Source organism: Oenanthe melanoleuca, chromosome Z, assembly GCF_029582105.1.
Source record: "Oenanthe melanoleuca isolate GR-GAL-2019-014 chromosome Z, OMel1.0, whole genome shotgun sequence".
Lineage (NCBI taxonomy): Eukaryota > Metazoa > Chordata > Aves > Passeriformes > Muscicapidae > Oenanthe > Oenanthe melanoleuca.
Genome location: NC_079362.1, coordinates 16,423,100 through 16,450,940, shown reverse-complemented (window position 1 = coordinate 16,450,940; position 27,841 = coordinate 16,423,100). Strand labels below are relative to the sequence as shown.

The 27,841-nt window shown below is 40.1% G+C and overlaps 1 protein-coding gene, 2 long non-coding RNA genes and 1 other non-coding gene across 8 annotated transcripts in view; 2 read left to right on the top strand and 2 right to left on the bottom strand.

Annotated features, from left to right (window-relative positions):
* The window catches only part of EPB41L4A (erythrocyte membrane protein band 4.1 like 4A), a 116,154-nt gene extending 103,402 nt beyond the window's left edge, over positions 1-12,752 (top strand). For both annotated transcript variants that reach the window (XM_056514084.1, XM_056514083.1), the window contains 6 exons: positions 958-1,077; positions 6,393-6,440; positions 7,040-7,108; positions 7,990-8,100; positions 9,132-9,213; positions 10,631-12,752. In XM_056514084.1, the coding sequence (XP_056370059.1) occupies positions 958-1,077; positions 6,393-6,440; positions 7,040-7,108; positions 7,990-8,100; positions 9,132-9,213; positions 10,631-10,759 (559 nt within the window). In that variant the 3' untranslated portion in view covers positions 10,760-12,752. The remainder of the gene's footprint in view (positions 1-957; positions 1,078-6,392; positions 6,441-7,039; positions 7,109-7,989; positions 8,101-9,131; positions 9,214-10,630) is intronic.
* A 3,457-nt stretch (positions 12,753-16,209) lies between these two features.
* LOC130265196 (uncharacterized) lies at positions 16,210-19,139 on the bottom strand. Of its 4 annotated transcripts, none has more exons than XR_008842568.1 (5): positions 18,808-19,096; positions 18,594-18,657; positions 17,745-17,856; positions 16,863-17,093; positions 16,210-16,403 (listed from the first exon to the last, which is right to left on the bottom strand). It is a non-coding gene; the product is annotated as an uncharacterized LOC130265196 (long non-coding RNA). The 4 variants fall into 4 exon arrangements; XR_008842570.1 differs by having other exon boundaries at positions 18,594-18,654; XR_008842569.1 differs by lacking the exon at positions 18,594-18,657 and having other exon boundaries at positions 18,808-19,139.
* On the bottom strand, positions 18,311-18,443 carry LOC130265659 (small nucleolar RNA SNORA13). Its single transcript, XR_008842654.1, has one exon. It is a non-coding gene; the product is annotated as a small nucleolar RNA SNORA13 (small nucleolar RNA).
* A 35-nt stretch (positions 19,140-19,174) lies between the features above and the next one.
* On the top strand, positions 19,175-27,738 carry LOC130265194 (uncharacterized). The gene is made up of 3 exons (XR_008842566.1): positions 19,175-19,552; positions 19,690-19,925; positions 27,674-27,738. It is a non-coding gene; the product is annotated as an uncharacterized LOC130265194 (long non-coding RNA).
* Positions 27,739-27,841: the final 103 nt, after the last annotated feature.

The window sequence follows — 27,841 nt, the reverse complement described above, 5'->3', positions numbered from 1 at the left end:
CATGAGAGACTGCAGGAGGTTGTTCTCAGAGGTTTCAGGACTGTTTATTGTTTCTTATCTCAGGAATCCTTTGCCCAGCTAACAGTGATCTGTCCAGCCGGGCATCCAGGGCGGAATCTGCCTGGCAGAGGCAGGACTTATCTTTTATACTCTAAATTAGGTATTTGATATTTACAATTATTTTCCAATACACCACAACCTTATTGTAATGTCTAGCTTTGTCCTCATCCAATCGAAGAATGCCAAGGTGGCACTTGAAGATGGATGGCATGGAGAAGAAGGAAGAAGCATAACCTGCCCCAAATCCTCCATCTTGACCATGAGCCCCTTAATATAAACATTCTAGAAATCTACTTATTCTACATTCTAATAATCTAATTTACACTCTATTTATTTTTGCAGCTTGCATTTCTTCTCTCAATGTTGGTAAATTGTTCCAAGGAGCTAAATCCAGCCCCTGAGACACTTGGGTCTCATTTGAGGGTCTTTGGGGACCCCGCCAGGGGAGTCTTGAAGCCTCCAAGGAAGCCAGAGGAACACTCTGGTTTCCCACAAGTTGTAATAACAAAACTTTTTATAATGATGCAGGTTTCCCATTTGGTGCAGATGAGGTAGAGTGCCCTATGTAAACAGGGAAAAAATTCCAGATGTTCGTCTTGGTCTGGGAAGGAGAATTCAAGTTTTGGGTCTGTCCTTAAAAGCATGGATTGTTATATTTTTGGCTCATGCTATTTCTAAATAACAAATGAGCGAGTTTTCTTTCGTATAGTTCTTGCACTGTAATGTAGTTTGGGAGCGTTAGTTAAAATTTAGCAAGATGAAAGGTTAACTACAGCATTGCAGGAGCTGGATTTTTTTTTTGGCGGGCGGGGGGTGGAGGGTGGGGAATCCCCCATTGCTTCTCAGAGCATGCTGGCCTCAGAGCCCTCGGACTAAACTCTTGGCACCCTTTGGCAGGTTACGGCAGGAGAACGACATGGTGGACTCGGCGCCCCAGTGGGAAGCGGTGCTGCGGCGGCAGAAGGGGAAAACCGCGGCGGACCCGAGCTACCGGCGGTCCCGGCACAGATCGCGATCGTATGTAACCCCACACCCTTTGATGTGTAAATTCAGGCTGTTGAGTCATGTCAGCGTGGTGGTGGCCCTCAGCTGCTGGGGAGCAGAGATTTTCATAAACTACTCCCGCATTAGCTGGTTTGTCTTTGTGGTTAAATTTGCTTTGTTTAGTGACTTGAATTTTAGGGCACAAATAACGCACAGAGAGCTTTGTAACAAAGCTGCTGAGAAACTCTGTCCATCACCTGGGAAGAACTCCTGGATGGCTCATTGAACATTAGTTCTGTAATGAGAACAGTGACTCCTCTTTTCTGGGCAGCAAGCATTGAGATTTTACTTGATAGCTGCGAACACTTTTATGAAACACATGCACACCTGTTTAATCATATAATATCTGCAGCGGTGAAAGCAGCTGCTCATGTTTCCATGTCAAATTATCCCTGACAAGCAGCAGTCAGTGATATGGATTGCATCCTGATGTCAGGATTTCCGTGATGGAGTTGCACTGCCATGCGCTGCTTCTCCTGCTTATCATCTGTTCTGACATGAACAGCTTTTGAAATTAATTTTCTCAAGCTAATGAAAATGTTGGTTTCGTTTAATTTACATTTTTCTTCTAAAATGGCCTGGTTTTGGGGCATAGACACACTGGTATCACTGAAACCATAGTCAGCATTGAAGTTTCCATCATTAAAATCCACTTGAGTTCTGTTTTCAGTTGCCCATGTTGCTAGAACTCATCACTGTCTTCAGTTTTATAGTGCAGTTTTATTTCTTTATGAGGAATAGAATTTACCTTTAAAGGTCCAAATATTGGAACTTCTACTTTAACAGGCTTTGTACAGACTTGTTCACTTTTGGCTGCACAAAAGTTGCATGTTATTAGGTGTAATTGTACAATGATATCTTACTAAAAAATCTGGAATATTAAAGCTCACTTGAGTGGAATACAGAAAATGAAGTTGATTAAATTTGGTTTCCATTTGTTTTATTATATACAGAAAGTGCTGTAAACTTGGAAATATACTCATCTAATAATGGTGAGATTAAATTTATAGCCAACTTTTCTTTTTTACCCACAGGCCAGGTAAATCACATTGTTTGGACAGCACGGGTTCCCTCTTGTGGTTAACTTAACTTATGAAATGGCTTTGATTTTCCAGTACAGTGATATTCTGAGTTATATTTTATTTAAACTTCTTCTAGCAAAAGAAGTTAAGCATTTAACATAAAAAATAAAGGTCCTAGAGGAAGCAAAGAAATGAAGAAGTCTTGAAGATTTTGGAAGGCTTCACATTTCCTTTTGCTATTCTTTTTGCTATTCATGTGTTTCTCCTTTTTATCACACTCTCAAGTTGAAAAAAAACCACAAAAACAACAAAACAAACAAAAAAACAAACATAAAACCCCAAACAAACAAACAAAAAACAAAAAACCCCCACCCCACAATGAAATAAACTTAAACTAACTTTAAAAAATTAGTAAAATGCATTTAACCGTTAACATGTCATACATTATAAGAGAATGCATTTAATTTAGTTTGGCTCAGCTGTTTGTTTCCTTGACTGGATACAGGTCAGAAGAAAAGGAAACATAATTCCATAGATTATGCTTGTTTTGGTTTTAAAAGTTGTCAAATGGTCATTTCAACTTGCCCATTTAAAAAATTGATACAACACCTTAAATTTAGTAGAACAGATCATTCTTTCACAGTAAGTCCATTATTGCACTTGTAACCAGAGTTTCCCTTTGCATATGTGAAGTAGTGGTTGAAATGTTTGTTACTGTGCCTGGCACAGTGCATTTCATTTGTTTGATAATGAGTAATATTAATCATTTGTGGTGGCAAGGTGGTGACTCCTTGGTCTTGGGAATATAAGTATTTGACAGGAATTTGAACTTTCTTTCTCCTCAAGGAATCAGCAAATGCAGAGAGCTCCCAATTCTAGTTCCACAGGATTTATTTTCAAGAGTTCATGTAAAACATCTGTGTAGCCAAAGGGCTTTTTCTAATTAAGAAAAATAGCCATAAAATTCCATGGCTATTTAAATTTAGCATTTGTGACTCAAACTAAAATACTAATAAGGGTGCAGATGCAGGCACAAAAAATAATGTAGACCTTATTAATGTGTAGAGCTGTTCCAGCTTGTGCTAACAAAATAAAAAATAAACAGAAAACCCCCATGAGATTCATCACTTACTGGGAATTCCCATTAGATTTCTTGTGCATTAGAGAAACTGATTAACATGCAAATTGTCCAGAAGGTATTGATCAGATACTGAGATAGGACAATCTGAGTTCTATATATCAAAACTGCAAGTTCTTAAAAAATTCACAGTTAAAAAGATGAAAACAAAGTAAAAGGAGGATTGTGACCTGGCTTTAAAGATTTAACAGAAGAATATCTTTGTTGCAGGCTCTTAAGAGCCATACAAACCTGAATTTCTTATCCAGTATATGCAATACCTACGTTTCATCTTACATTTCACCTTTCTTTTTGTAAGCTTTCCATCATTTTACTTTCAAAGGAAGCAAGAACAGACCCTTGGAAATAAAATGCCTTAATTAAGTTACTTTATCTGCATCATATTTCTTTATATTCTTTGGTGGGGAGCTAACTTGAATAAATGCTGTAAGGTTATTCCAGTATGGTAACACTTCTTAAACAGATGGAAAATAACTAATTGCATTATGTGAATTCTAAGAGAAGTTTGCTCTGAGGAATCATTGTATTTAGCCCTTTTTTCTTGTTTTTTGTTTTTTGGTTTTTTTTTCATGGGATGCCATACTGCTAAATTGGTATTGTACAGCAAAGTCTTTATTAGTAGTGTAATTGCAGGAATGGAAAGAGGGAAAATGGCAGAGATCACAGAGCAAAATACCTGGAGCTGGTCACAGAAAGCAGGAGGCACAGTTTCTAGAAAGTGGAGAAATGAAGATATCTTCTTATTTAACTACTCTCTTTCCATGCTGCCCCACAAATTAATATTTCTTGCCTTTGTTGAGGCTTCACACGATGCTTTGTGATACTTGAGACTTAAGGCCAGGTTCTGAACTGCTGTATTTCCATGAATAAGTAAAAGCCATGAGCTGATCAAATGGGTCAGTGGTGTGCACAATACCCTGCTTTGTGCGGGTCTTGGGTTAGGGAGCGACCTTGGGGCTTTGCCTCCTCGGGCAAACTAGGGCTTGTAAGCATGACAAAGCCTCCCTGGAGAAGCTGGCATTTTCCAGGGAGCTTTCACATCCCCCACTGTCTGATTATTCAGCCTCAGAAGAGGATGCCTATCTTTCCAGCCCCAGGGTGAATGCAGGGTTTGCAGCTGCTATTTTGTGAGCAGGAAGCTTCATGGGGGCAGAAATCGATTCAAAACTGAGGGGCTGAAAAATACTGCTAAATGCCACTGCATTTACTGCATCAGGGAGTTAAAAGCAGCAAGCAATAAAGATAAGTAAATGCAAGAAAAGAGAAGGAGTATTAGGAGTATTGTATTTAGGCCTTTTTTCCTTTCTTTTTCTTTTTTTTTTTCCTATGGGATGCCATACTGTTAAATTGATATTGTACATCAAAGCATTTATTAGTAGTGTAATTGCAGGGATGGAAAGAGGGAAAATGGCATAGATCACAGAGCAAAATACCTGGTCACAGAAAGCAGGAGGCACAGACAGAAGTGAAAATCAGAGAAAAACTAAATGCTTTATAATAAACAGAAAGACACAAAGCTTTAAAAAGTTCTGAACACAGAGAAAAAATGGGCTGTAAACCACATGTACTGCAGCTGTTGCCATCACAAGGAACGGGAAGGGACAGCAGTTTATCAAGGATGGGAATCATCCTGCTTGGAAGGCCTTGGAGCCTGAGGTGGTTATGGATTAATGAATTTTAGCCCTACTAGGGAAAAACAAATGCTTGGTTGCTTTTCACCCTTTGGTTGTTCTCTGGTGTTTATAAACCAGTCAAATAGTATCTCCTGGTACTCCCACTCCTATAAAATCTAAAAAGAGCCCCAAAACATTACCATCCCAAAATATTCTGCCTTTGCATTCACTGTGTTTACTGCTAAATAGATGTCCCTGAACATTAATTCTAGGCTGAAGTCTGGAAATAAATCATGGTAGTGGTGAAATAAGAAAATAGTTAAACTATTATTGGTAGAGAGCAGTTTGGAATTGTTTCTGATACATGTCTGTCTCTGGGCAGGGGAGAGCCCATTCAGAGGTGCAAAAATGCAGATCTCTGCTGTCCTCCTTGATCTGCATCTAAATTTGGATTATACTCCTCCTAAAGCATCTTTGAATATGATAGGCCTTTGGGCATGTTTATATGTGCCATATGTTTCTAAAAGTTGCATCCCTCACGTCTTAGATGACATGAAACAGTCCAGCTGTTGACACTGAGCTTATATAATGACAATGAAAAGAGTTATCTGATCTCTCCATGCAAATGTAGTCCACGCCACTGTCTAAAATCTCTGCTTAATCTATAACTCTGAATGGGTTTGGGTGAATTCTAGGTGCAATTTAAACAACAGCAATGGTTTTGGACTAACCTTGCAATAGAAAAGGAAAAGGAAAAATGAAGGAGTTCCAGTTAGAAACATTTATTCTGTGATTCAGTGCAAAATGCAAGACATGCCCCTCAGGCTTGCTTTGCTATCTCTTTAATTCTTCAACAGGGAGATTACCATTTTTGGTATGTTCTTTGCACCTGAATTAAATACTTGCTAAAGTGTTTAGGTGTATGAATAGAAATAGTTGCTGGTTTGATTAGTTTGTTGGGGGATTTTTTTTTTGTACTGGACAGCAAAAATAAATAAATGGAGCAGAAATCCTTTTTGGAGATGACCAGAAAGAGAGAGGCTGCACTGTGACTGCAGTGGAGCCACAGGTCTTTACTGGTGTCCACTGGGAATGGCTGGGATTACTGACTTGTGGCCTGTCCCTCCTCCTGCCCACCTGCAGCTACAGGACATTTCTGAGGGCCTTTTCAGAAATGTTATTCCAAACATGTTGTCCTTGAAGGGATAAGTGTTGGCAGTGATTTGGCTTGGTGAATTCTGCTGTTTATATTTTATATACACTCTTGCTGAAAGCTGGTGGAACTGGAATTGTGATTGAGAGCCTGTCGTTCAAGAAATGACTTTTCAGTTGAAATAAAGCAATGAAGTTTAATGCATTTTCTGAGATAACAAACCTTAAAATTGAAGTCCCTGGTGGATTACATTTATCATGATTTCTGTGCAGGGTCTGTGCTGTTAAAAGTTATTTGAACAGCAACATGTTAGATGATGGTTGTAACAGCTGAGCCTTTGTTGTCTTTGTTGATATTTATAGGAGAAGCCCAGATGTTCAAGCTAAAGAAGAATTGTGGAAACATATTCAGTAAGTATGATCTTTATAGGGTCTGAGAGATGCTTAGTTTGCTTTTAATGTAGCTATTCAAATCCCTCCACTGTGGCACTAGGCTGATTTAGTTTCAGTAGCTTATGTATATGTTAATGACCTCCTGTGTGTAGAAGATACTCAGGTAACTGAGTGCTCTGAATAAAGATGACCATTGTATGTAAATGATTTATTGAAGAGCAATACATAATTTTAGAGATTTAGAGATTAGATTAGAGCCTGTGTGGCTTCCAAAATGTCTATACCAACACTTTCAGCATGACACCTCATTGCCCTAATGAAGATATTTAGCAATTCCAATATTCACTGTTTAGCACACAGAATGTTCATGATATAGTGAAACAACAAGATCAGATTTGCAGGGAGGTGAGAGGAAGGTGGAACAGGATGCAACATGCAGTTGAAACAGTCAAGGTGAAATTACATTTATTTCAAAATAGGTGTCCTGTTTTGATGTCAAGATAGCTTCAGGGCTGACAACAGCTTGTTTTAGTAAATCTTTTTAGCCCAATATAATAAACATTTTTTTGCACCTCACAGTTACTGTTACATTTTTTACTTTTCCTAATCCTTTATAGGAAGGAGCTTGTGGATCCATCTGGCCTATCTGAGGAGCAATTGAAAGAAATTCCATACACTAAAGTAGAGTGAGTTTATGTCAGAATTTTTTTGTGAATATAAAAGCCCACTTTTCTTAGTTTACCTTGAACCCTGTCCTACTGAAATAGGAATGGATTTACACGTAATCTATAAGCTCATATCTTTTCTAAATACTCCCCTAGGGTGGGGGTACATAATAATCTTAAAATCGAAGATTTTTCCTTTTCAAAATAAAAAAGTCATCATAATCTCTTCTAGTCTCTCCCACACACTCATGAACCTGTCTGTATTTTCTGTATGCCTCCCTGTGCTAGTCATGAATCTTTCTTATATTATAAACTACAGAATCAGAAAGAAGTGAATGCAAACAAGAAAATTCATTTTTTCCTGAGCTTTTTCTTTGTTTTAAATATTCTGATCATCCAAGGCACTCTTCGTCCTCTGCAATCCCTTCCCTGGCTTGTCATGGGCAGCTGCCAGGGCACAGCTATTTCCTTAAGAACCAACATCCATTTCACTGTTGTAATTGCCCATTTGGGATTCCACGTGTCAGTGCAAGCAGCTGAATGTGGCACAAATGTGATCCTGGGTTGCATTATAATGTGCTTCCAAAAACCACTAGGCAGAAAAGGCTGATGTTAAGGATGTATAAATTAATGCATTCTTTATTAAAGTTTCATGCTCAAATATGGGCATGCCAGTTTGTGACCTCTGCTCCCCTAAAGCACTGAACTTGAATTCCAAGTACAGACTTCTAAAAGAAGCCTCAGCCCTTGACATTTAGTCCTTTAAATGCAGCCAGTGCAAGAAGCCATCTGCTACATTTTAGTAAGAAGTGGGAGGACCTCTCAGTCTGCAGCTGAATTTATGTTTTGTGCCAAAGATGTGGTTTACCAGCCCCCTGCTGTGGGCTGTGTGTCTCTCGTAGGACTCAAGGCGACCCCATCCGCATCCGGCACTCGCACTCCCCTCGCAGCTACCGGCAGTACCGGCGGTCCCAGTGCTCTGACGGGGAGAGATCTGTCCTGTCCGAAGTGAAGTATGTGAGCATGGTTACTAGCACTGAATTGGTTCAGCACAGCCCCAAAGTTGTTTAGAAATCATGGTGGTAAGAAGCAGCTTAAATGTGGCTTGTTGGTGGCACAGAGTTCAGGCAACCCCCTAAATAGTATGTGTTCAGAGCTAAACATGAATGAAACAACTCCAAAATCATTTATGGTCTGTTCTCAACCTCAGTGGCTTTCTTGATCCATTTAGAAGGAGGAAAAACTGAAAAGGCTGAAATAAACCTGTATTGGTCTTTAGTGGTGGATCATGAAGTTGCTTAGGGGATGAGAATTCCTGAGTTGCTTTCTAGATATCTTCATCCTTGATAGAGTTAAGATGTTATCTCTGTTGGCTCTGTAATTTGTTCCATGAAAACTCCAGTACAACTCCTTTCATCAGTGGGTGGATCAGTCTTTCCTAGAAGACTGAAGAATAATTATTAATGGAAAAGCAACAGCCCCATTCTCAGTTGCAGCAAGGCCATAAAAATATGAAAAGCAGTCCCCACCTCAAAGGCTAGTTTCAGCTGGATAGCACCCTGAAGGAGCTGTGGCACACCCATGATTTCAGGTGAGACTTGTCTTTGCCACGAGTGTGGTGGGGCACTGGCAGAGGTTGCCCAGAGAAACTGTGGCTGCCCCATCCCTAGAAGTATTCAAGGCCAGGTTGGATGGAGCTCTGAGCAACCTGGGATAGTGGAAGGCATTCCTGCCCATGGGAGGAGGTGGAACTGGATGATCTTTATAGTCTCTCCCAAACCAAACCATTTGGTGATTCAGTGATGATATACCAATTTGGGCTGATTCTGAAGACCAGGAAGAGAGAGGGATGGGATGAGATGGGATGGGCTATGCCCTGAACGTGCCCACAGAGGATCAGCATGACAGCTTTCAGATATCCCAAGTCAGGTTACAAAAGCCTTTCAGATCTACAGAGCATTCTGTGTCAGTTTCATTGCTCTTCTTCTGCAGTTATAGTGTACTTCATTAAAACAACATCCATTTTGTGGTATTATAATTCCAGTGTCAAAACTGATCTGGTCCCTCCACTGCCTGTTACACGATCTTCAGATGGGAAAGGTCCCAGCATCCACCTGATTCAACAGGTTAGTGATTGTACATCCTTAGCAATTTTCCTTTTTTTTGGAGGGAAAAGTGGGGCTCTATTCTTATTTAAGATGATCTTTGTTTCTCAGTGAAAAATAAGATGAGATTTTTTTCAGCAGCAGTGGAATTCAATTTTTGTATTTTAGTTACATTTATACTTTGTTTGTATTAAATAAAAAATACAGTTCTGTAGCATATGTCCCTGTGAACACCTGTCTCTGCTGCTGGAGAACTCTTTGCTGATCTGATGTATTCCTAAGATGCATCTCTGCTCCTCCCAGAAGGAAAACTGACTTTTACAACTTCTTGAATTATGCAGTTGTAATCACATCATTCATTCAACTCTTTTAGAGGCTGTCTGAAGAGTTTTGTTGCTTGGGCTTGAAACAGTGCTTCTCTCCTCTCCTCTCCTCTCCTCTCCTCTCCTCTCCTCTCCTCTCCTCTCCTCTCCTCTCCTCTCCTCTCCTCTCCTCTCCTCTCCTCTCCTCTCCTCTCCTCTCTCCTCTCTCCTCTCTCCTCTCTCCTCTCTCCTCTCTCCTCTCTCCTCTCTCCTCTCTCCTCTCTCCTCTCTCCTCTCTCCTCTCTCCTCTCTCCTCTCTCCTCTCTCCTCTCTCCTCTCTCCTCTCTCCTCTCTCCTCTCTCCTCTCTCCTCTCTCCTCTCTCCTCTCTCCTCTCTCCTCTCTCCTCTCTCCTCTCTCCTCTCTCCTCTCTCCTCTCTCCTCTCTCCTCTCTCCTCTCTCCTCTTCTTCTTTTCTTCTTTTTCTTTTTTTTATGTTTTTTTCTGTTTTTTCTCCCCCCCCACACAAATACTGAATATTTTTAGGCGATTGACATCTAAAAAGGAGAGAACTTGCCTTTTATTAATCTAACTTAATCACTGTCTTTCATCACATATTACATACCGTATCTCTCAGTTTTGATAGATGTATTGAGCTAAAAATGTGAGAAGCAAATTTTACTCAAAAGCACTTGCAGGTCGTCTGTACAAACACACAAAAGGAGAACCAAAACATGGAAGGGAGAATTCCAGATACCTAACTTACCATACCAGTATGGTTAAAATGTTCAGTGTCTACAAACACCTCTCTTTCCCCTCTGCCCCAGGCTCCCTCACAACAGTGGCCATTAATTCCTTGTGAGTGTTTGCTTGCAGTGTTTTGCTAAACATCAAACAATTAATCATGGCATTTCCTGAATAGGCAATAGCACAAAGGGGTAGCAGCTGGCATGAGGCAAAAGGGGAAGAAAGTTCTGTTTGATCAAATAAATGTAGAGACTTTAAAATTCCTGATGCATGTATATATGTGTATATATAAAATGCCATACCCACAGCCTAAGGCTTTCATAGCAACAGTAAGCAAAATACAGTGTTTAAATTCTGCTGTATCTTTTCAATGTTTAATTTATTCTCTTCAGAGACAGAATGGATCTAAAGACAGCCTAATAGAAGAACCATCTCTGCTATCCACCAATAATGTTGATGGAAAAGCTGCCACTAAGATTGTAAAAACTGTACAGGTGTCACGCTTCAAGGTGGAGACTTGACTGAAGAATTGAAGATGGTTAAAGGGTTTTGGTCCTTGGAAAGTGAGAATTTGTTTATGTGTGCAAGGGAAGGAACTGAAGTCGACGTGGTGGTCTTGTCCTTCACCTGGCAGTGCAGCCTGCTTGCTGGGAAGACCAAGCAATGGTTTTATCACCAACATCATTCTAGTGGCGTGAGGCAACCAAAACCAAAAGTCTTTGCAAAACTGAACGATCAGCAGTTACATTTCCAAAAAATGAACAATGAAAAAAATTGCTGCAACAAAACAGGCTTCATGGTCTGCTCTGTAACTGAATAGCCTTGTTCCAAGAAGTGACTGTTAACTGACATCATCAGGACCAGATGCTTCTAGATAAGTAAAATAGTCATATTTTTGGTCAATTGTGCAATACAGTGTGATATGGGGAAATTATCTTCACAATTTATATGGGGATCGACTTATGTCCTGAGACATAAGGACAGATAACTCTTTCAAGGGTTATTTTAGTCTAGCACAAAAACAGATGCTCGTCTTGTTGATACAAATTCTGACTCAACCCATTTTAGCTCAAAAACAATAGACTCTGTAACATGCTGTAGCAGTGAGTTCCAGAGGTGAAACAGACTTACTTTGCTTTGGGCAGGTTTAAATATTCTAAATTTTGAATGCCCTTTTGTGTAGAGGGACTATTTAAATGAACATTCCATACCACAGAAATACAGTCACCAACTTGTAGTAAAGCACACTGGAAATTGGGGAATATAAATTGACCCACTGTGTTAAGACTGCTTAGCAAGGCACTTCAGTGCTGGTTAAATGAAACTTGTGGAGTAGTATTTAAGACAGCTAAAAAATACTTTTTTTTTTGTTTTGTTTTGTTTTTGTTTTTTAATCTAGATTAGTAAAGTCTGTCTTAATTTCTCATATAAAATAATCCGACTTTTCTCTGAGCCATTTCTACTATGTTAAAATGACAAAGGCAGTATTTCAGATATGATAACTATAATTTTTTTTCTATTGTCATGATAGGCATACTAAGTCTTAATGATGCTGCACATTGAGTTATCTTCTAATATATATCTGAAGTGATGCCTGCCTGGCTGTCCTCTTGTCCTATCACTTCTTAAAAATAGATGAAAGTCACTTCTCTGCCTCCCATTTGTCCACAGTCAGCACACGGATGAGCCTCCAGGTTGCTGACTTGCTAGGGAGCTTAGCAAAGTCTTTGTGTTGTGGAAGTAATTTTTGCAAAGTGTAGTATTGAATTTTTCAAGCAGCGTCGTAAACTGCTGTAGCAGCTCACGTGCCTTTCTATGTCTGTCCTCTTTACACTCAACCCCCCTCAACCCACAGAGATTTGCAGTGACCCTGTGTCTTCCAGTCCAAGCAACACCAGGGAATTCCAGCCCTGTCAGAAAAGCAACACTGCTTGAGAACTGGAGTTAGCATAAGGTGTCTAAGTTACACTTTACAAGAGGCATGGGATTACTAATACCCATTTTAACTGACTAAACTGGTAAGCAAAATGTTGTATGATGTGCTTTATTTTCCACTTTTTAAATTCTTCATTGTTTCATGATCTGAGGTGGTCAGTGGAGTGGATGCAGCCATACAGTTTGTATATTCCTATCACAGTATGGAGTGGTGTCTAGGTTGGGACATGCTGCATCCTGTCACGAAAGGCAGATTCACTTAATACTTTTCTTTTGTCTTTTACTTGGGACAGTTCTGCCTATACAGTCTCAGTGAACAAATCTAAGGGAAGGAAAGAGAACCCCTCAGCAGTAAAAATTCCGTTTTCATGGAGGTTCTTAAGAATTTTTTGAATTTACTATGCATTTAATTCTAGAACATTGTTTGGCTTGGCTTAAGTATTTGCTCAGTTTTGTAATTTTTTATAATTGTCAATTTGCTCAGTTTGGTTTCATTGTCACTGCTCCTATCCTTTTTTATGACCCTGTGTAGTACTGGCATGAACAACAGTTAAAAAAAGCCCAAACAAAACAAAACAAAACCAACTAAACAAACAAAAAAATCCAAACCCAAACCACAATAAAAAGCCCAGCCAACCCTTAGGAAAAAGAAAATTGCTATAGCAAAATGGCTTAGTGGAGAGCATCACAATCTTTTGGAAGACAACTGAAAAATGACAAACTATACAAGAACTGGTTACAGTGTCTGCAATGAAAGCTGCTCCTTGCTCCTTTGAGGTGTTCTAACTTGGAGCATTACACACTTGTTTGTAGTTTGCTGCTTTCTAAATCATTACCATTAGTCTGCTGTCCTTACCCAGGCACAGGTAAGTAGCACATAACTGCTGCAGGAGGATTTGTGTTATTATTTGAGAATTATCTGTCCATAGTGTACCCATCTTGCCAATCTTTATATATTGATCAAGGCTTATATCCAACCTCATGTTTTTCTGTATGCTTTCATCTTTCTGTGGCCTTTTGTGTGTTATTGCTGGATACCATCAGCTAAGTGTGTGGTTATTTTACTTACTGTACTACATCAGAAAATCGGCTTCTGTCTAGTTTAACAGTGAAAAATTTCAATTCTCAAGTCACTGGAGTTGTTTCATAACAATTTTTTTGCATTTAAATGAGAAATTTACAGAGCGAGCCCTAGATTTGAGTTAATGGTCTTCTCCTGTAGGAAGCAGGTTTTTAACTAAAATGATGTTAGCCTGGGCCACTGCAATCCAGTTTTGTGTCCACACAAGTATAAAAATGTAATGTCTCTATTACATTTTCCAAATGTTTTATTGTGCCAAAACAAGGCAGAACTTGCAACAAGGACTTCACTGTCAGCTAACAGTACAGAAAAGCAAATTTCTTTCATATATGTGATTCTCCTTTCCCTTCAAGCTTTTCCTCAATCATTTGAGGTAAAGCACCTTTTTTATGATCTTTTTATTTTTGTGAGAGATACACTCAAGTGATCAATCACTGAAAGCACTTACTGTGTCACAACTATGCCTTCTAGACCTAAACCAGCTCTACATGTCTAAGTGGCCAGCCTCTTACAGCTCTGAGCTACACCTTGCCCTCTCCACTGTTGCTACCCTTCCCCAGCTCTCCTGGGGCATTCACTGTACAGAGGCAGCTGCATTTTCAGATCTGAAGTCTGGATGTCAGTCTAAAATACTTCTACATCCTGATGAGTCAGGCAAAAGACATGAGATGCATGTCAATTCTCTGGGGAATTGATCTCAGGCTAATGATTTTAACTTTGTGCCTCTGCCTTTACCTCTTCTGAGACTTCCGTAAGTGCTAAGCATTGGTAAGTTATAGAACTCTCACTAATTAGCAACAATTACAACACAGTTGTACAACCTTTTGCGAAACATATATTTTATACAATAAAGAGGGCTTGCTAACCACAGCACAAAAGTATTGTTGTATATCCTGTACTAGCTCCCTTGCTTATTTGGCTGGTTTCTTTCATTAGGAACTAGTCTTGACCTGCTGTTTTCTACACTGCATCTTGTACCAGTATCATTAACTCTGCAACTTGTATTCTAATCAAGCTCATGATATTGATGATGTTTGTGGAAAAGTCATTACTATTTAAGTTGCCAAATTCATTCCCTTCATACAGGTGGATATGAACAGAAGAGATAGCATGCTTTCTCTTGGGAAGATTTGTTTAATTCAAAACTCCCTAGAAAAGTGTTTGAAGACAACAGACGTGAACATACCAATGTGATACATTTATTCCATGTACATTAGGTATTGATGAAGCAACTGTGTGCTTTATTTTAAAACGAGTTTGATAGATGGCTGTGTCAGTACTTGTGTCCAGGTGACTTAAAGTCAAGTAAAACTTGAATTTTTAGGGCATTGCATGGTTGCCTGTGTGTCTTATTTACATTACACAAAGGAGCAAAGCCTTCAGAAACACAGTTTCATTTGACACCACCATCTGGTAAAAACAGGTGTAGTACCAATTAAAATCCACTTGAGGATACAGCTTCTCCAGATTAAGTATTTTATCTTGTAGCAGGAAGTTGTCAGTGTAAGCTTTGCATTTCCAGTGCACATCTAAACCAGTTTCCTTTCTCACCTAAAAAATCACCAGAGAGCTACAGCAGACTATGTAAGCTGTCAAACCAAACACACAGATACAGAGCTGGTGTGGCAGACACTCTCCCTTATGTGTCTGTTTTTATTCCTGTATTTGTTCTCCTGAGTAAGAGCTGTGGTGCGTTGACCTTGGCTGGACACCAGGTGCCCTCCAAGCTGCTCTATCACTCCCCTCCTTAACAGGATGGGAGACGGAAAAGTCTTTGTGGGTCAAGATAAATTAGTTTAATAAAGCAGAAGCAAAAGCAAAAAAAAACCCCTCACTCCAAAAGATTTACTTTTCTACTTTCCAGGAGCACATGGTGTCCACCCAGTTCCTGCAAAGCAGGGCTTCAGTACATGTAGTAGGTTGTTCCAGAATATGAATTCCTTATCCTTTCTCTTCAGATTTTATTGCTGAGCAGATTCTTATAGTCTTTTTTTTCAAGGGTGCAATTCAGTTAGCCAGTCATAAAAAATAAAAGGTAGTCCTAATGCTTAACATTGTACTTCACATTTACCAGCATTATTATTTAAGTAATCTGTGACCCTTGCACCCATCTATTGCTCCCTCTACCTCACTTTTCCCATGTTCTACCCCACCACACCACCTGTATTATACACTAAATCTTGGTGTTCTACATTTCCTTTAGTTGAAATATAACTAAAATTTTAGATACCAATCATCAAATCCTGGCAAAAGCTGTTAAGCTTTTGAGATTTTTAAAAAAGTTTAAAAAAGCTACTTCTCTTGGTCTCACACTTCAATAGCCCCTGAGCAGAACTCCTGAACAGATGGTATCTTCAGGGAATGTAATCCCTAATAAAACACTAAACTTTCAAGTACATCCCATAATTACATGCTGGATCAATAAAAATTAATTACTCTTGTCTAAACCTCCTTCTCTCTTGACAAACAAAAACAACTTTACACTTAGAATCAGTAACATGCTTACATTCAGTATTAAAAAATCAGACATTGCGAGATTCAAAATTTAAACATTTGTTCTTCTGATAAATCATGTTAAATCTTCCTAAAAGAATAAGCAGCAATCCCAATTATGTCAAGAGTATTTCACTCCAAGATATGCTGAAGTACCACATGATGTGGCTGGTCAAGGTGATAATAAGCCGAACTTGCCATTCTCCATGTCAGATAAACCCCTTTCCTGCTATTTTTAAATGTAGATTTGCTGAATTTCTACTTTTTAAATTTCTACTTTTTCTCACCACAATACAAATCTCAGCCAAACCTATCTCCAAATACTACAGGAGACCATGGTTTAAATCATCACATCCCAAACACTTCATCCAAAGGAGTGCACTGGTATTCCAACTATAACACAGAGGAAGTCTGAACTCTGCAACAGAAGCAATTGTTACTAAAGCTTAGGAAAGACAGAAATTCTGAGAACAGAAACATAAATCTTTATTTTTTGTCTATATAAACATCACCAGACACTGCCACAATGCAGTTAAATGCACTCTGTTGTTCTACATGGAGGCTTAATCGTCCATCTTTTGAATAGCTTTTTGTTTCTTAGGGAGGAGTGTTTGCATAGATGGGCATTGCTCTCAGGCTGCTTCTAACAATTCTTCCTAAGGAAAGAAAATAAACACACAATGTGAGACTGGACACATGTAGCACAAAGCTCTTTTCAGTAACCTCTAAATCCCCAACACTAATACAAGGTTACAAAGACGAGCTTCTCCTCATACCTTGGGCAAAAAGCAAAAAGGCAAAATTTGCCAATCTAATTTTTAAGGAGCCTGCTTGCAGAAGAGGCATTTTGCTCACCTAAGTAAGAATTCAGATGGCAACTAAAAACTGGTGGCAGTAATAACACTTTCTGGCTAGTGGGAACCAGCAGAAATTTCTGCAGTACTAATTCATACATACAACTGTGCATTAGAAAACACTCTGGGAACAGTAAGCCAATAATACATGATTTAATAATTTTATGCTGGAAAACAAGCAGCAGCCCTGTTACTGGACACAATTCTAGCAATGGATTACATGAACATTTTGCGTCCCAGGTTCATACAAAGAGTGCCCACCTTATTCTTCAGCCCTGCAAGAGTCCCCAGTGCCTGGGGTGCAGAAGGTGTGGATGGATTTCACAGGCTCATTTCCTACCAGCAGGAGTGGCAAAGGACTCAGTGCATCTGTGCTGCTCAAGCAGATTTTCACATTTCATTGATAAAACTTTCTGATGTTACTACTTTAAAAGCATCATGGCCAACTTGAAGGAGTTTCATTACTTCACTGAAGATTAATTATATTTTCTCCTGAAAAAAACAAAAAACACCCAAACAAAAACTACAGTGATGTAGTACTGGATCATTCTTACAGCAGATTTTCCGGCTTAGAAGTTCCCAGCTTCAGAGACTTGGATTACTTGTCACACCCTTGGGTATGGAGGTTATACAAATCACAGTCTAAGCAGCAAAGAATGATTTGCTAGTGCATGCAATTTTCATTAATACCTTGTTTGTAATAATGAATTTTGGGCTGACTTGCACTACTCAGTTTTTCAATAGTGTTGGCTTTTCCAAGACTTTACAGTGAAGCAGTGTCTGGCATATGAGATTCCAAGCCTTCATGTTTTGCCAGTCTTTTTAACATTTTCAGTTCTTTTGTTCTGAACTGCTCCACAATATCATACCCCTAAAAGCAAACATGAAAAAGCATGTCCTTGTCCTGGACACAAAGGCAACCACATGCTGATTTAACAAGCCACCCACACCAAACTTTTTATTTTATAGCTTCCACCTTGTTCTTAGCAAAGCCATCAGCCATCAGGCTGATGTCACTCTCACTATTCAGCTCTAATTTCTGCTCTGAAGTCACTGTGCCAAACCTCCTTCTCAGCAGAAAGCCTGCTTCATTGCAAAAGCAGGATACAGGACAGAGCTGGACAAAGAATTATTGTTACTCACAGTTGTGCAATCAGCACTTGATGCTTCTTCCCACACGCCCTTCTCATGCTCAGAGGCTTCCATCACATGGGGCTATTTATCTCTGGGAGATCCTGAACTTCCAGCAAAATACCTGTTAGAAGCATTCCTAGCATTAAGCATTCAGGCAGGAATCTGACAATATCAAAGTATACTTTACACTTTCAAAAGGGCATCAAAGAAAGCATAGCAAAAGAGTAGACAACATATTATTCAATACTGAATAACAGATCCACCAATCTACAAAAACGAAGCACATTTTTTCATCTTTAAGAAGATTTTTATCTTTTCTATACCTGAGTACTAACCTGTAAATAAATATCTTATTACAAAAGAAAAACTACAGGCCACAGCTGGAAACCTGGAAAGTTATGTATTAATTACTTGCAGATGTAAAGATCATGACAAGCAGGACAGCTAACGATGCTAAAAGCGGCCATTATAACTTCAGCTTTTTCTCTTTTAATAACTGTCAGATTCTCCACTTTAAAAGACTGAATAATTAAATCTACTATGTAGCTGCTCAACTGTACTATTTTTACAGGTTTTTTTGTCCTTGCAAAAACAGAGAGGAGGAAGGTACGTAACCAGCTCCCTAAACCAGTTTGAGCAAGAATTCCTGTTTGCCTTTTTTGACACCACATCCATTCTGGGCAGGAATGAACGGGCAACACAAAGGCCAAAGCTTAAGTATGGGAACTCTTTACCTCTGCAAAATTAAATTCACAACTTATGAAAAAGAGCAATTAATCAGTTGACAAATATTTCAAAATTCACAATTAAAGAATATTTTACACAGAGCAAACATCTGATAAGAGAAGCCAAGAATACCATATTCTTGGGGCATCTTTTGATCATGCTGGTGCATGCTCCCGCCAATGACCAACTTCCACTCCTTTCATCCGGAAAGCAAAAAAAAAAAAAAAAAAAAAAAAAAAAAAAAAAAAAAAAAGGGAGAAAACACATTTGGGAGAGCGACGGAGAAACACGAGCAGTTCAAAGAGTCCAGAGCGACGTAAGAGAGGAAATTTCGTACTATACGTACGATTTGGAGGACAGGCAGCCGCCCGCACCACAGCCCCGCACGGCAGCTCCCGCTCCGCCGCTCCCGCCGCGCCTCCCGCGGCGTGAACCATCCGTCCCGAGAGAGGGGGGGACACGCCGTGCGCCGCCTCCTCCCGCAGCGCAGCGGGTCGCGTACTGAGTCTGCCACATGCGCCACGCTACACACTCAGTCATCCACGCAGAAGGAGCCCAGAGCAGGCGACTCCGCCCGGGAAAGCGGCCGGGGTGCAGAGCAGCATCGGCTCTCCCCCCTGTCTCAACGCGGCGATGGAGGCACCTCAGACAGGGAGACATGGTGTCGCATCCCGCTGTCTGCGCAGGCGCAGTGCCGCGCCCACCGAGGCGTGTGGGGGCTGTGGAGGGGAAGTTGCGGATGTTTCCTGTTCCTTTTGGAAGCTGCCGGTGTTTTCCGTGCATTTGTGGGAGCCCGTGGTGTTCCTTGTGCCCTCGCGGCGAGGAGGCTGCGGCGGGCAAATTCCCGGGGTTTCCTTTGTCCTTTCAGAGGCAGATTACGGTGGCGTGGCTGCATGTAAACACCCGCATGTCGTGTAGCCCTCGCTCGCGGTCGCGATGCCTTGAGGTTGAATTGTCTGTCCCCAGGCTGAATTCCCCTCGCCTTTTGTAAACACAACCAGTGCCGTCACGTAACTTATACAGTAGGAGCTGCTTAATAAAAGAATTCAAGAAGAATCGCGCAAGGTATCGCAGAAACAAGCATGCGTTAGGTGGGCCCAGAATTACTTTGTGTGTAAAAGCTCTGACCTATTACTCTTTGGTGTGCTTGATTTGTGGAAGCCTTCACTGTGCTCCCTTGCAGAATAAGCAATGTTTCTTTTCTAAACCCGTGTCTGTCTGTGTTCAGGGAGCCGAAATGGGCCGCGTCCATCCCAGCAGTTCTTGCTGTCCGCCCCGCCGGGAGCCCATGGAGAGAGGAGCCGGCCTCGGCTCACACTGGAAGCTGCCATAGCCCTCGGTATTTAAGGCTTGAACGCCGCAGAAACTCAGCTCTGAGTGCACAGTTTCCGCTTTTCCTGACCCTGCAAGTGGCAGCGTTCACACATTTGGAAAGCTGTGAGAAGGGGGAACTAGAGCAGGCAGGTACACCAGGAGGATAAACCGGCACTGTGTGTAGGGAAGAGCAGGATGAGGCTGGTGCTAGCTATAGGGAAACATGTACAGCTCTCCTGCCTGCTTTGCTCCTTCTTACCTGGGAATATCAGAAGCACTTACACAGTGTCTGGAAGGCAGAGTTGCCAAGTCACTGCTGCAGAGCAGCCTGGAATGTGATGCCTTAGCTAAATTACAGGAGGTCATGAAAAGGCTGCCTAATGCCCAGGCAAAGAGGCACAATTCTTGCAGCCAAGACAGTTAGGAGGAATAAAGATAAATAAAAGAAAAAAAGGGACAAGCAGATGTCACCATTTAGAGCTTCTGGGAAAGGCTACATACGTACAGGGGTGAAGCATTAGTTTGCTTTACAGAAATTAGTTTTTGCATCATTATATCTAAAACAGAGTGCTGGTTATAGCACAGACTTAAATATCAACATTAGATCAACAAATCAACATTAATTTTAAGCAGATTCACCTGCAGTAGCTTTGGCTTGTCATTTGAAATTCAACTTTTTACATGAGGAAGATTGTCTTAGGCATTGCCTCGAGCAGAACTTGGACATGCATAAACGTCAGCACTTTGAGTAAAGTGATGCTTGTAAGTCACAAGTTGTGGTCTTGGAGGGACGTGAATGAGATTGTTGCTGACAGTCAAGCTGTTAAATCAGTGGAGATCTGTTACTCTGTTGCTGATACAGTCAAGTGTAGATTTGCAGCTCAGGGATAGCTGCCTGGACAATAGTTTTTGATTATCTAATTATAGTGAAGTGTAGTGAAGACAAAGCTTTGAATGTCTGTGACATTTATTATTTATGCCTGAGGATACAGGAGAACTTGAATAAATAAATGAAAAAATGTTCCAACTATAGAACACTAATTGACTGTATGAAAAATGTCATCACTTCAGGTGATGCAGTAGTTGTTACTGCGTCACAAAGTCGCAGAATGGTCTGGGTTGGAAGGGACCTGCTAATCCAAGCTGCCTGCCATTGGCAATTGCATCTTTCACTAGACCAGGTTGCACAAAGCCATCCCACCAACCTGGCTTTGAAGACTTCCAGTAATGGGGGCATCCACAGCTTCTCTGGGCAGTCTGGTTCAGGGTCTCAGCATCTTCAGACTAAAGTATTTCTTCCTTATGTCAATCTAAATTTCTCCTCTTTTAGTTTCAGACCATGGTTCTGTCACTACAGGCTCTGGTTTTAAGCCTGTCTTTACATTTGTTATGAGCCCCCTTTAAGTATTAAAATTTGCTCTTTATGGTCTGCCTGTAACCTTCTCCAGGCTGAGCAACAAGTCTTCTGAATCTACCCCTCAAGCCTGTCGAGCTCACTCTGAAGAGAATCCCTTCCCTCAAGCCTTTCAGTTTGGTGCCATCTGCAAACTTGCTGAAGCAATCATATACCATGAGAAAACAGTGATCAAAGCTTTGCAGATCATAGACATAGCTCAGGGACATTGGTTGCACATCCTGTGTCTCTTTTCTTACTAAACAACTTTCAAGACAGTAAAAATAATCAATGACACAATTTACAAAGGACAGGAGATGATACTGCACAGCTGCATTTGTTTACTTTTTTGAACTGATTCATTTAGTCCTATCAGGTTTAGAATTTTCTGGAAAGTGGCAACATAATTTATTTGGATGACCTAATGTGACTTGTCTTCTAGATGATCACAGTGAATTTGAATTCCTAATCTCTGAATCTGTGATAATTTTATTTGTTACGAGTGTTCCTAGAATACCAGAACATGCTAAATTGAAGGCATAACTAACAATAATTATGTAGTAACAATACGTAACAATAGTTTCATAGTGGAAAAAACAACCTCTTGAGGTGGAAACTGATACCACATTTTAACATGTGGGAGGTTTAACAGAAGGTTAAAATGTGAGTCCTGCTTTGCCATGTCAGGACACTTCTGTCCCAGTAGTTGGCCCTGTTGTTCAGATTATTTATTGTACATTTGGCATGGTTATCAGCTATGAATTAGCTGCACTGATAAAATGCCCTGTTGTACCTTTGTGTCCACTTACGGGGAGTCTGAGCTAAGCAACTGTCCTGTAGCATGCAGTGGTTGATGTATTCCAGTTTGTCAACTTAGCCACAGGGCACAAGAGGACAACTTTGACCCTACAGAGATTAAGAAAGAAAAGCTGAACCTCCCTAGTGAAAGGCATAAGACACTCAGCCTTTTTGTCTTTGAAGTTAATGGTAAGATACTACTTTCTATTTTGTTTCTTAAATATGTAATCAATTATTTAATCACTGGAATTATTTCAGTGTCAGTTGGCAATATATTTTTAAGCCAAATTGTAAAAGGGCTAAAGAATATTAAGTTCTTGAAGGTTTTCTGAAAAGTCATCATTTGGCTGGCTGAAAGTGCTGTGTGCACTACTTGCCATCCTGCCAAATGGAGAAAGCATGGGAGGGTCAGTGATAATGTCTACACTCGCTAGTGTATTTGTTCTTTTCTACAATTTTTTTTCCCAGTCTATTAAACCAGCTTGTAAGTGGCACTGCAGACTTCCAGCAGCAAGGTACCTGTGTCTCTGAGTACTTGTGGACAACATTTGTGTTTTCAAGCTCTCCTGAGCTGCTTCAAGCCCAGCACTGCAGTTAAGTCTGCTATTAACAGCTACATAAGCTGAGATTTTTCCTTTCTGTTAAAATATTCTTGGGCAGTTCCTGAGCATGCACAAAGGCCTTTTCTTATCACTGATGTATTTTGTCAGACTGAGAATATTTCTGGCAAGTTTGTACTGAAAGAGCCTATTTAGGCTTTAAATGATATTAACTTTAGTTCTAAAAAGTACTGCATATCAGAAATGATCTCTTCATTCTCTCTTACTTCTTATTTTCAAAGTAGAATTCAATAGCTGGCAACTGACATAGTAAGAAGGGGGCTCCCCACTCCACCACTCCCCAGGAAATACAATGTCAAACTCCGGTAGTTTTTTATAAATGTATCACTCTATACAAGGGAGAATGAATATTCAGTCTTATTCTACAAGTGTAGTAAGCACAGTTCTGGCTCCTCATCCTTTTCAGTAGTCATTGATTTCCTGTAAATGCTAATAAGCAGTCAAAATCTGAATCTGCAATAAACACCTTGTTTTGTTCCATTCTGGGTGTGTCCTTAGTTTTCCTGAGTGAATTCCAACACTAACTTGTAAGGCTAAAATTCCCTCTAGTGCTTTCTTCAGCTAGAAAACCAGTTCCTGCCCTTCCTGTCTTGTGGCCTCATTTCAGTTCCCAACATCTATTAACTGCTCCGTGAGTTTTGTCAGTGCTGGTATGTGCGGCAGCATGCCACAAAACTGGTCACTGAAACGGTCAGACTCCTAAAAACAAGCGGTCTGCCTCCAGGCACACTAAAATGTGCAATAGAAGATAATAAAATAAACAAAAATAGTTTAATATAGCCTGAGAAGAGTCAAGAAAGGTGAAACATATGCATTTCAGTTTGGGGTGTATGTTGCAGAGTGAGCTTGCAGATCCACCTATTCCTTGCTTCCTTCATAAAGATTAAGCGGCTGCTGTGTGTGCAATATTTTTTAGTGGTGTTACAGGAAATCCTAACACAACACAGTAGAGTATTTAGAGGGAGTACCGTGTGTAAAAGCTGAAATATCTCTAAAGCGCTTTGTGAGCAGCGAGGCATTAGTGTAGCATTGTTCCTATCCGGCTGTCTTGAGGCACTTTCAGAGTCAGACTTTCTGCGTGCCTCACTGAACTCCCACCAGAGTTGCAGGGTATGGTTTCCTCTGCTTTTTATCCGCTTTATTTCTTAGTGTCTTGTTTTCCTGAAACCCACCAGAGGTCAGTGTAATGCCGAGAACGGCGAGCAATATGGCCAGGACAGTAATTCCAAGTTCTTGCCAAGTTGCTGCAAGTTTATAGGAGCATAGTAGCGATCTGTCGACAGTGTGCCTTGTCTTTTGTCAGTACCAGCTGAATTAGGGGAAGCGTATAAAGCTGGCAGTAAGTCAGTGTGAAGTCACCTGGAGATGGTGAGCTTGTCAGAGGCTCACAAGCCTCCACAAGCATGAAGCTGGCTGTATCTTTCAAAGAGTGTTAATGTCACTTAGCTGCTTTTCAGGTATTCTGGAGGGCCAAAGAATAGCCTAATCTTACTAAGTTCTTGTGTCAATGGCTCATTCCGTTCCTTTTCTAGCAACACTTGTTTTTTCAATAATGTTCATTGAAGTCCTCACCTGACTACAATAACATGTCACTTTCCTTCAAAAGTTATAATATTAGTGGGAAGTAATCATCCTAGTATGATTTTTTTTTCTCCTTTACTTTTTATTTGTTGTTACTTTGTTTGTCACTGTATTTTCATATTCAGCTGATTTGTGTAGGCCATTTGCAAGTTCCTCTCAGCTTCTGTTGGTAGCTTCACTTGCAAAGTATGTTAAATTACAAAATCCACTAAAATACTGGCATACTAAGAATTTTGTTAAATGTGTGAGACTTTTTTCTATTCAGAATTTTTTTGTAGACACTCTGTATTACAGATCTCTTCACCTGGTGCATTGCATTTGAAGCTGATTTGCCAGAGTGAAGGGCTTTTCCTACCTGTTCTATGATTTTTATCACTACTTACAAGACAATAGGCTACGTTGTCCTGAACATAAAAAATGTTTTGAGAAAGTGTCTTTTTCCCCTGTGTTATGAATGCATCAATTGATTCTATTTTGTGGTAGCTCTAGGACTGAGTATTTGGTAGAAATAAGTACTCAGGCTCAGGTAAATCTGTTAGTAAAGCAGATTTTCATGCACCTGAGCATACCTTAAAGAGGACTTATTTACTAATGTGTGAATTTGGGCATCAGTGGCAAATAACAGACCTTACATATACTTTTAGAATAACATGTTTCCATTATTCTATAAATAATTCTCACAGTTATTGAAAAAAACCCACAGAAAATCAGTATGATTTGGTACAGAAATCTGCCCAGTAGAATATATCTATTTACTCTTGCATTAAGAAGAAAGCTTGAAACTGGTGCAGGAAAATGAGACATTAGTCCTTGGCATAGTGTCACAGTTCTACTCAGCAGATATGAGCTGCTCAGCTGCTCTGTGGGGATGGTGGATAAACCTGCCCCAGATTCTGATTGTGAGAATTTGTGCTTTGTTAAGTCAAACAATTTTAATTTTTGACTTAGTGGACTGATTCTTTTCAAAGCAAGATATTTTTGTGTGTGTCTTGGCACTGTCTTGCACTGTATATACACTAAACTTGTTTTGGAAAAGTTAACTTTAATTCCTGATACATTCAAATATTCTAGAAATAGGTTTTATTTTCAAAACATTAGTTTCCAAAACATTTATTTTCAAAACATTAGTTAATGTAAACACACACTCCCTCATTCATATCATCGTTGTTAAGGCGTTGAACTCTGTTTGTTGTTGAGAAACTCAGTCAAGGTGGGCACCAAGTAAAAATGGTGACTCTTTGTTTGTCTAAATTACCACCATTAGTAGTGGTAGTACTGGGAGTTTTTAGGGTGGTTTGTGGAAGTTCAGTCTTATTATGGCATTTTGCACATTACTCATGAGTAGTGTGTTTAGTTAATTTGACACTGGGCAGTTTTTGAATATGGCTTCTAGGTCTTGTTTGAATATTTTTTCAGTTTCTTGGAACAAGGTTCTTTTAGTCCTGTGGATATGGGCAGAACAGTAGTGAAAAAGATTACAGTATCCTTGCATTTCTTCAGGGTGTGTTCTCTTTGCAGAGTCCCTTGGATAGGTCTCAGGCTCTCTCCTTCTTCCCTGTCCTTTAATTTCTAGTGGGAAGGAGTGGAAGAGATTCAACAACATTTGTTGTACCTAAAAAGGCTTGTTTATTCTCGTCCAGATAATCAGGAGCTGTCACCTAGGTACTCAAATTACCAATACATTTTCTTTGTAAAAATTCTGTAGTTCAACTCTGGCTGTGTAAGAATGGAGCCCATGGCTGTGTTGCAGAGTGATGCATCACTGTTCTGGCTTTTGGTTCTGTATAGGTGTAAGAAGCTGTGACAATTCCTTGTGCACTGATTGTGTTGCCAGCGTTTCTTACTCTGAAAAGGGTAGTGTATCATTACTGTAAACGCTGCCATCTGTATACAAATGAAGTATCTCTAAAATCACTCTGCCTCTGGGTCACTCAGAACCAGGGAAACTGGAAGGAGAAAGATAGGCTGACAAACACACAATGTTTCTGGAGAGAGGGGTGTTTAGAAATGGCTGCCTCCAAAAAAGTTAACAACTGACATCTTTCATCCGGCCTTTTCTGTAGTGTTCTGACATTTCTGTGTCCCTGCTAGAAGTTCCTTGTCCTGATGTGCTTAGGAATTACCTAATTTGGACTAATAAAAAAAAAAGTGGTGCCCTTTTAAATCAAGAGTATTTTGACAATATCTATTTTTGCCTCATGACCAGTTTTTCTAGTCAAGTGAGCAGTGCTGTTTTACCTAATAGTGGCAATGGGCCCTACTTATTCCCTAAATAGAAAAGCAGTTATGAATATAGCACAGTTCTTTTCTGCTTGAATGGTAGACCTGAGGCTTCCTAGAAATGTGGAATAATCAGTGACAAACCTTGAGGCATCCTTTGAGGGGAGGCAGTTAGGTGCAAGCTAGGTGAAGATAATGTGACAATTTGTGCTCCTTGTGACTTCCTTCCATAGAGTCCTCAGGAAAAAGGGCATCTGGAAGGAAACTGCAGGCTGGAAAAATTGCCTTGGCTTGCTCTAAACTGACCACATAACTGGAAATCAGTTCAATCCATGTGCTTTTCTGCCTTCTTTCCCCATCCACTTCTTCTGCCATGCACCTCCATAGTATTATTTGATGACCTTCCATCTTTGTGTGGTTCAGTGTATTTTAATATATCTTTTCTGAGTAGGATGCAAAATTCCAGGAGATTTTTCTTTTCAAATGACAGCACTGTGTAATCCAGAGAATGAAATAATCAGTTGTAAGACTGTGCTTATAGTTGAGAAGTAATGCTATCTGCTGGTGCTAATATACAGAATTAACGTTATTTTACACTAATGCTGCACATTAACCCTCAACATTGTAGTTTCACTGGAAAATGTGTTGGCTTGACATAGGCTAAGATAATCAGAGCTTTTCTTTCATTCTGTGATTGCACACTTCCTCTTTAATTAGGAAATTGCAGAGTAGAAGATCCTTTCAGGCTGCAATATGAAAAATGGCAGTATTAATCTACAATATTTGTCCCATTCACTATGAGCAATTATAAGTGATGAATTATAAAGGATAAATTATACACTGTGGTATTCATTTGTACTGGGTTTGCAATTCTTGTCCCATACATAAGAAATCCCATGTATCTTTTTTCACTATGAAATTGGGATGCAAGTTTTCACTTCTCCTCCAGAGCTGTTGGCTTTAACTTAGTCTAGAACAGCTGCTGGTTACAGGTGTCCATTCCATAGGAGAAATTTGTGTTCAGAGTTCACTGAGGACATACTCAGCTGCCATGGCAAGGATACATATTGATTGCAGACCAGGCTTAGCCAGCTAGGCACTGGATACTTCTCAAAGCTTATCCTCCTTGCAGACTTGCCTTCTTGCTGGGATAAATGCAGTGCCAAACAGGGCAGAGTAAGACTTTGGTAGCAGGCTTTCTATTGACCCTTACAGGTAGAACTTACTCAAAATACTAGGTGGTTTTTTTCATGCGTGTTCTGAAATACTGAACTCTCTCTTTGCAGGATAGCGAAAGATAGACTTCAAAGCCAAGGCAGCACTCAGGATTGTGAAGACTCTATTCCTCTATGGATCTGATCCCAGAGCAGCCAAGTCCTGGTTCTGCACTGCAGTATACCTGTACATATGACTCAATATGAGCATGAAGCTGGAAGCCTTTCAGAGCACACTGA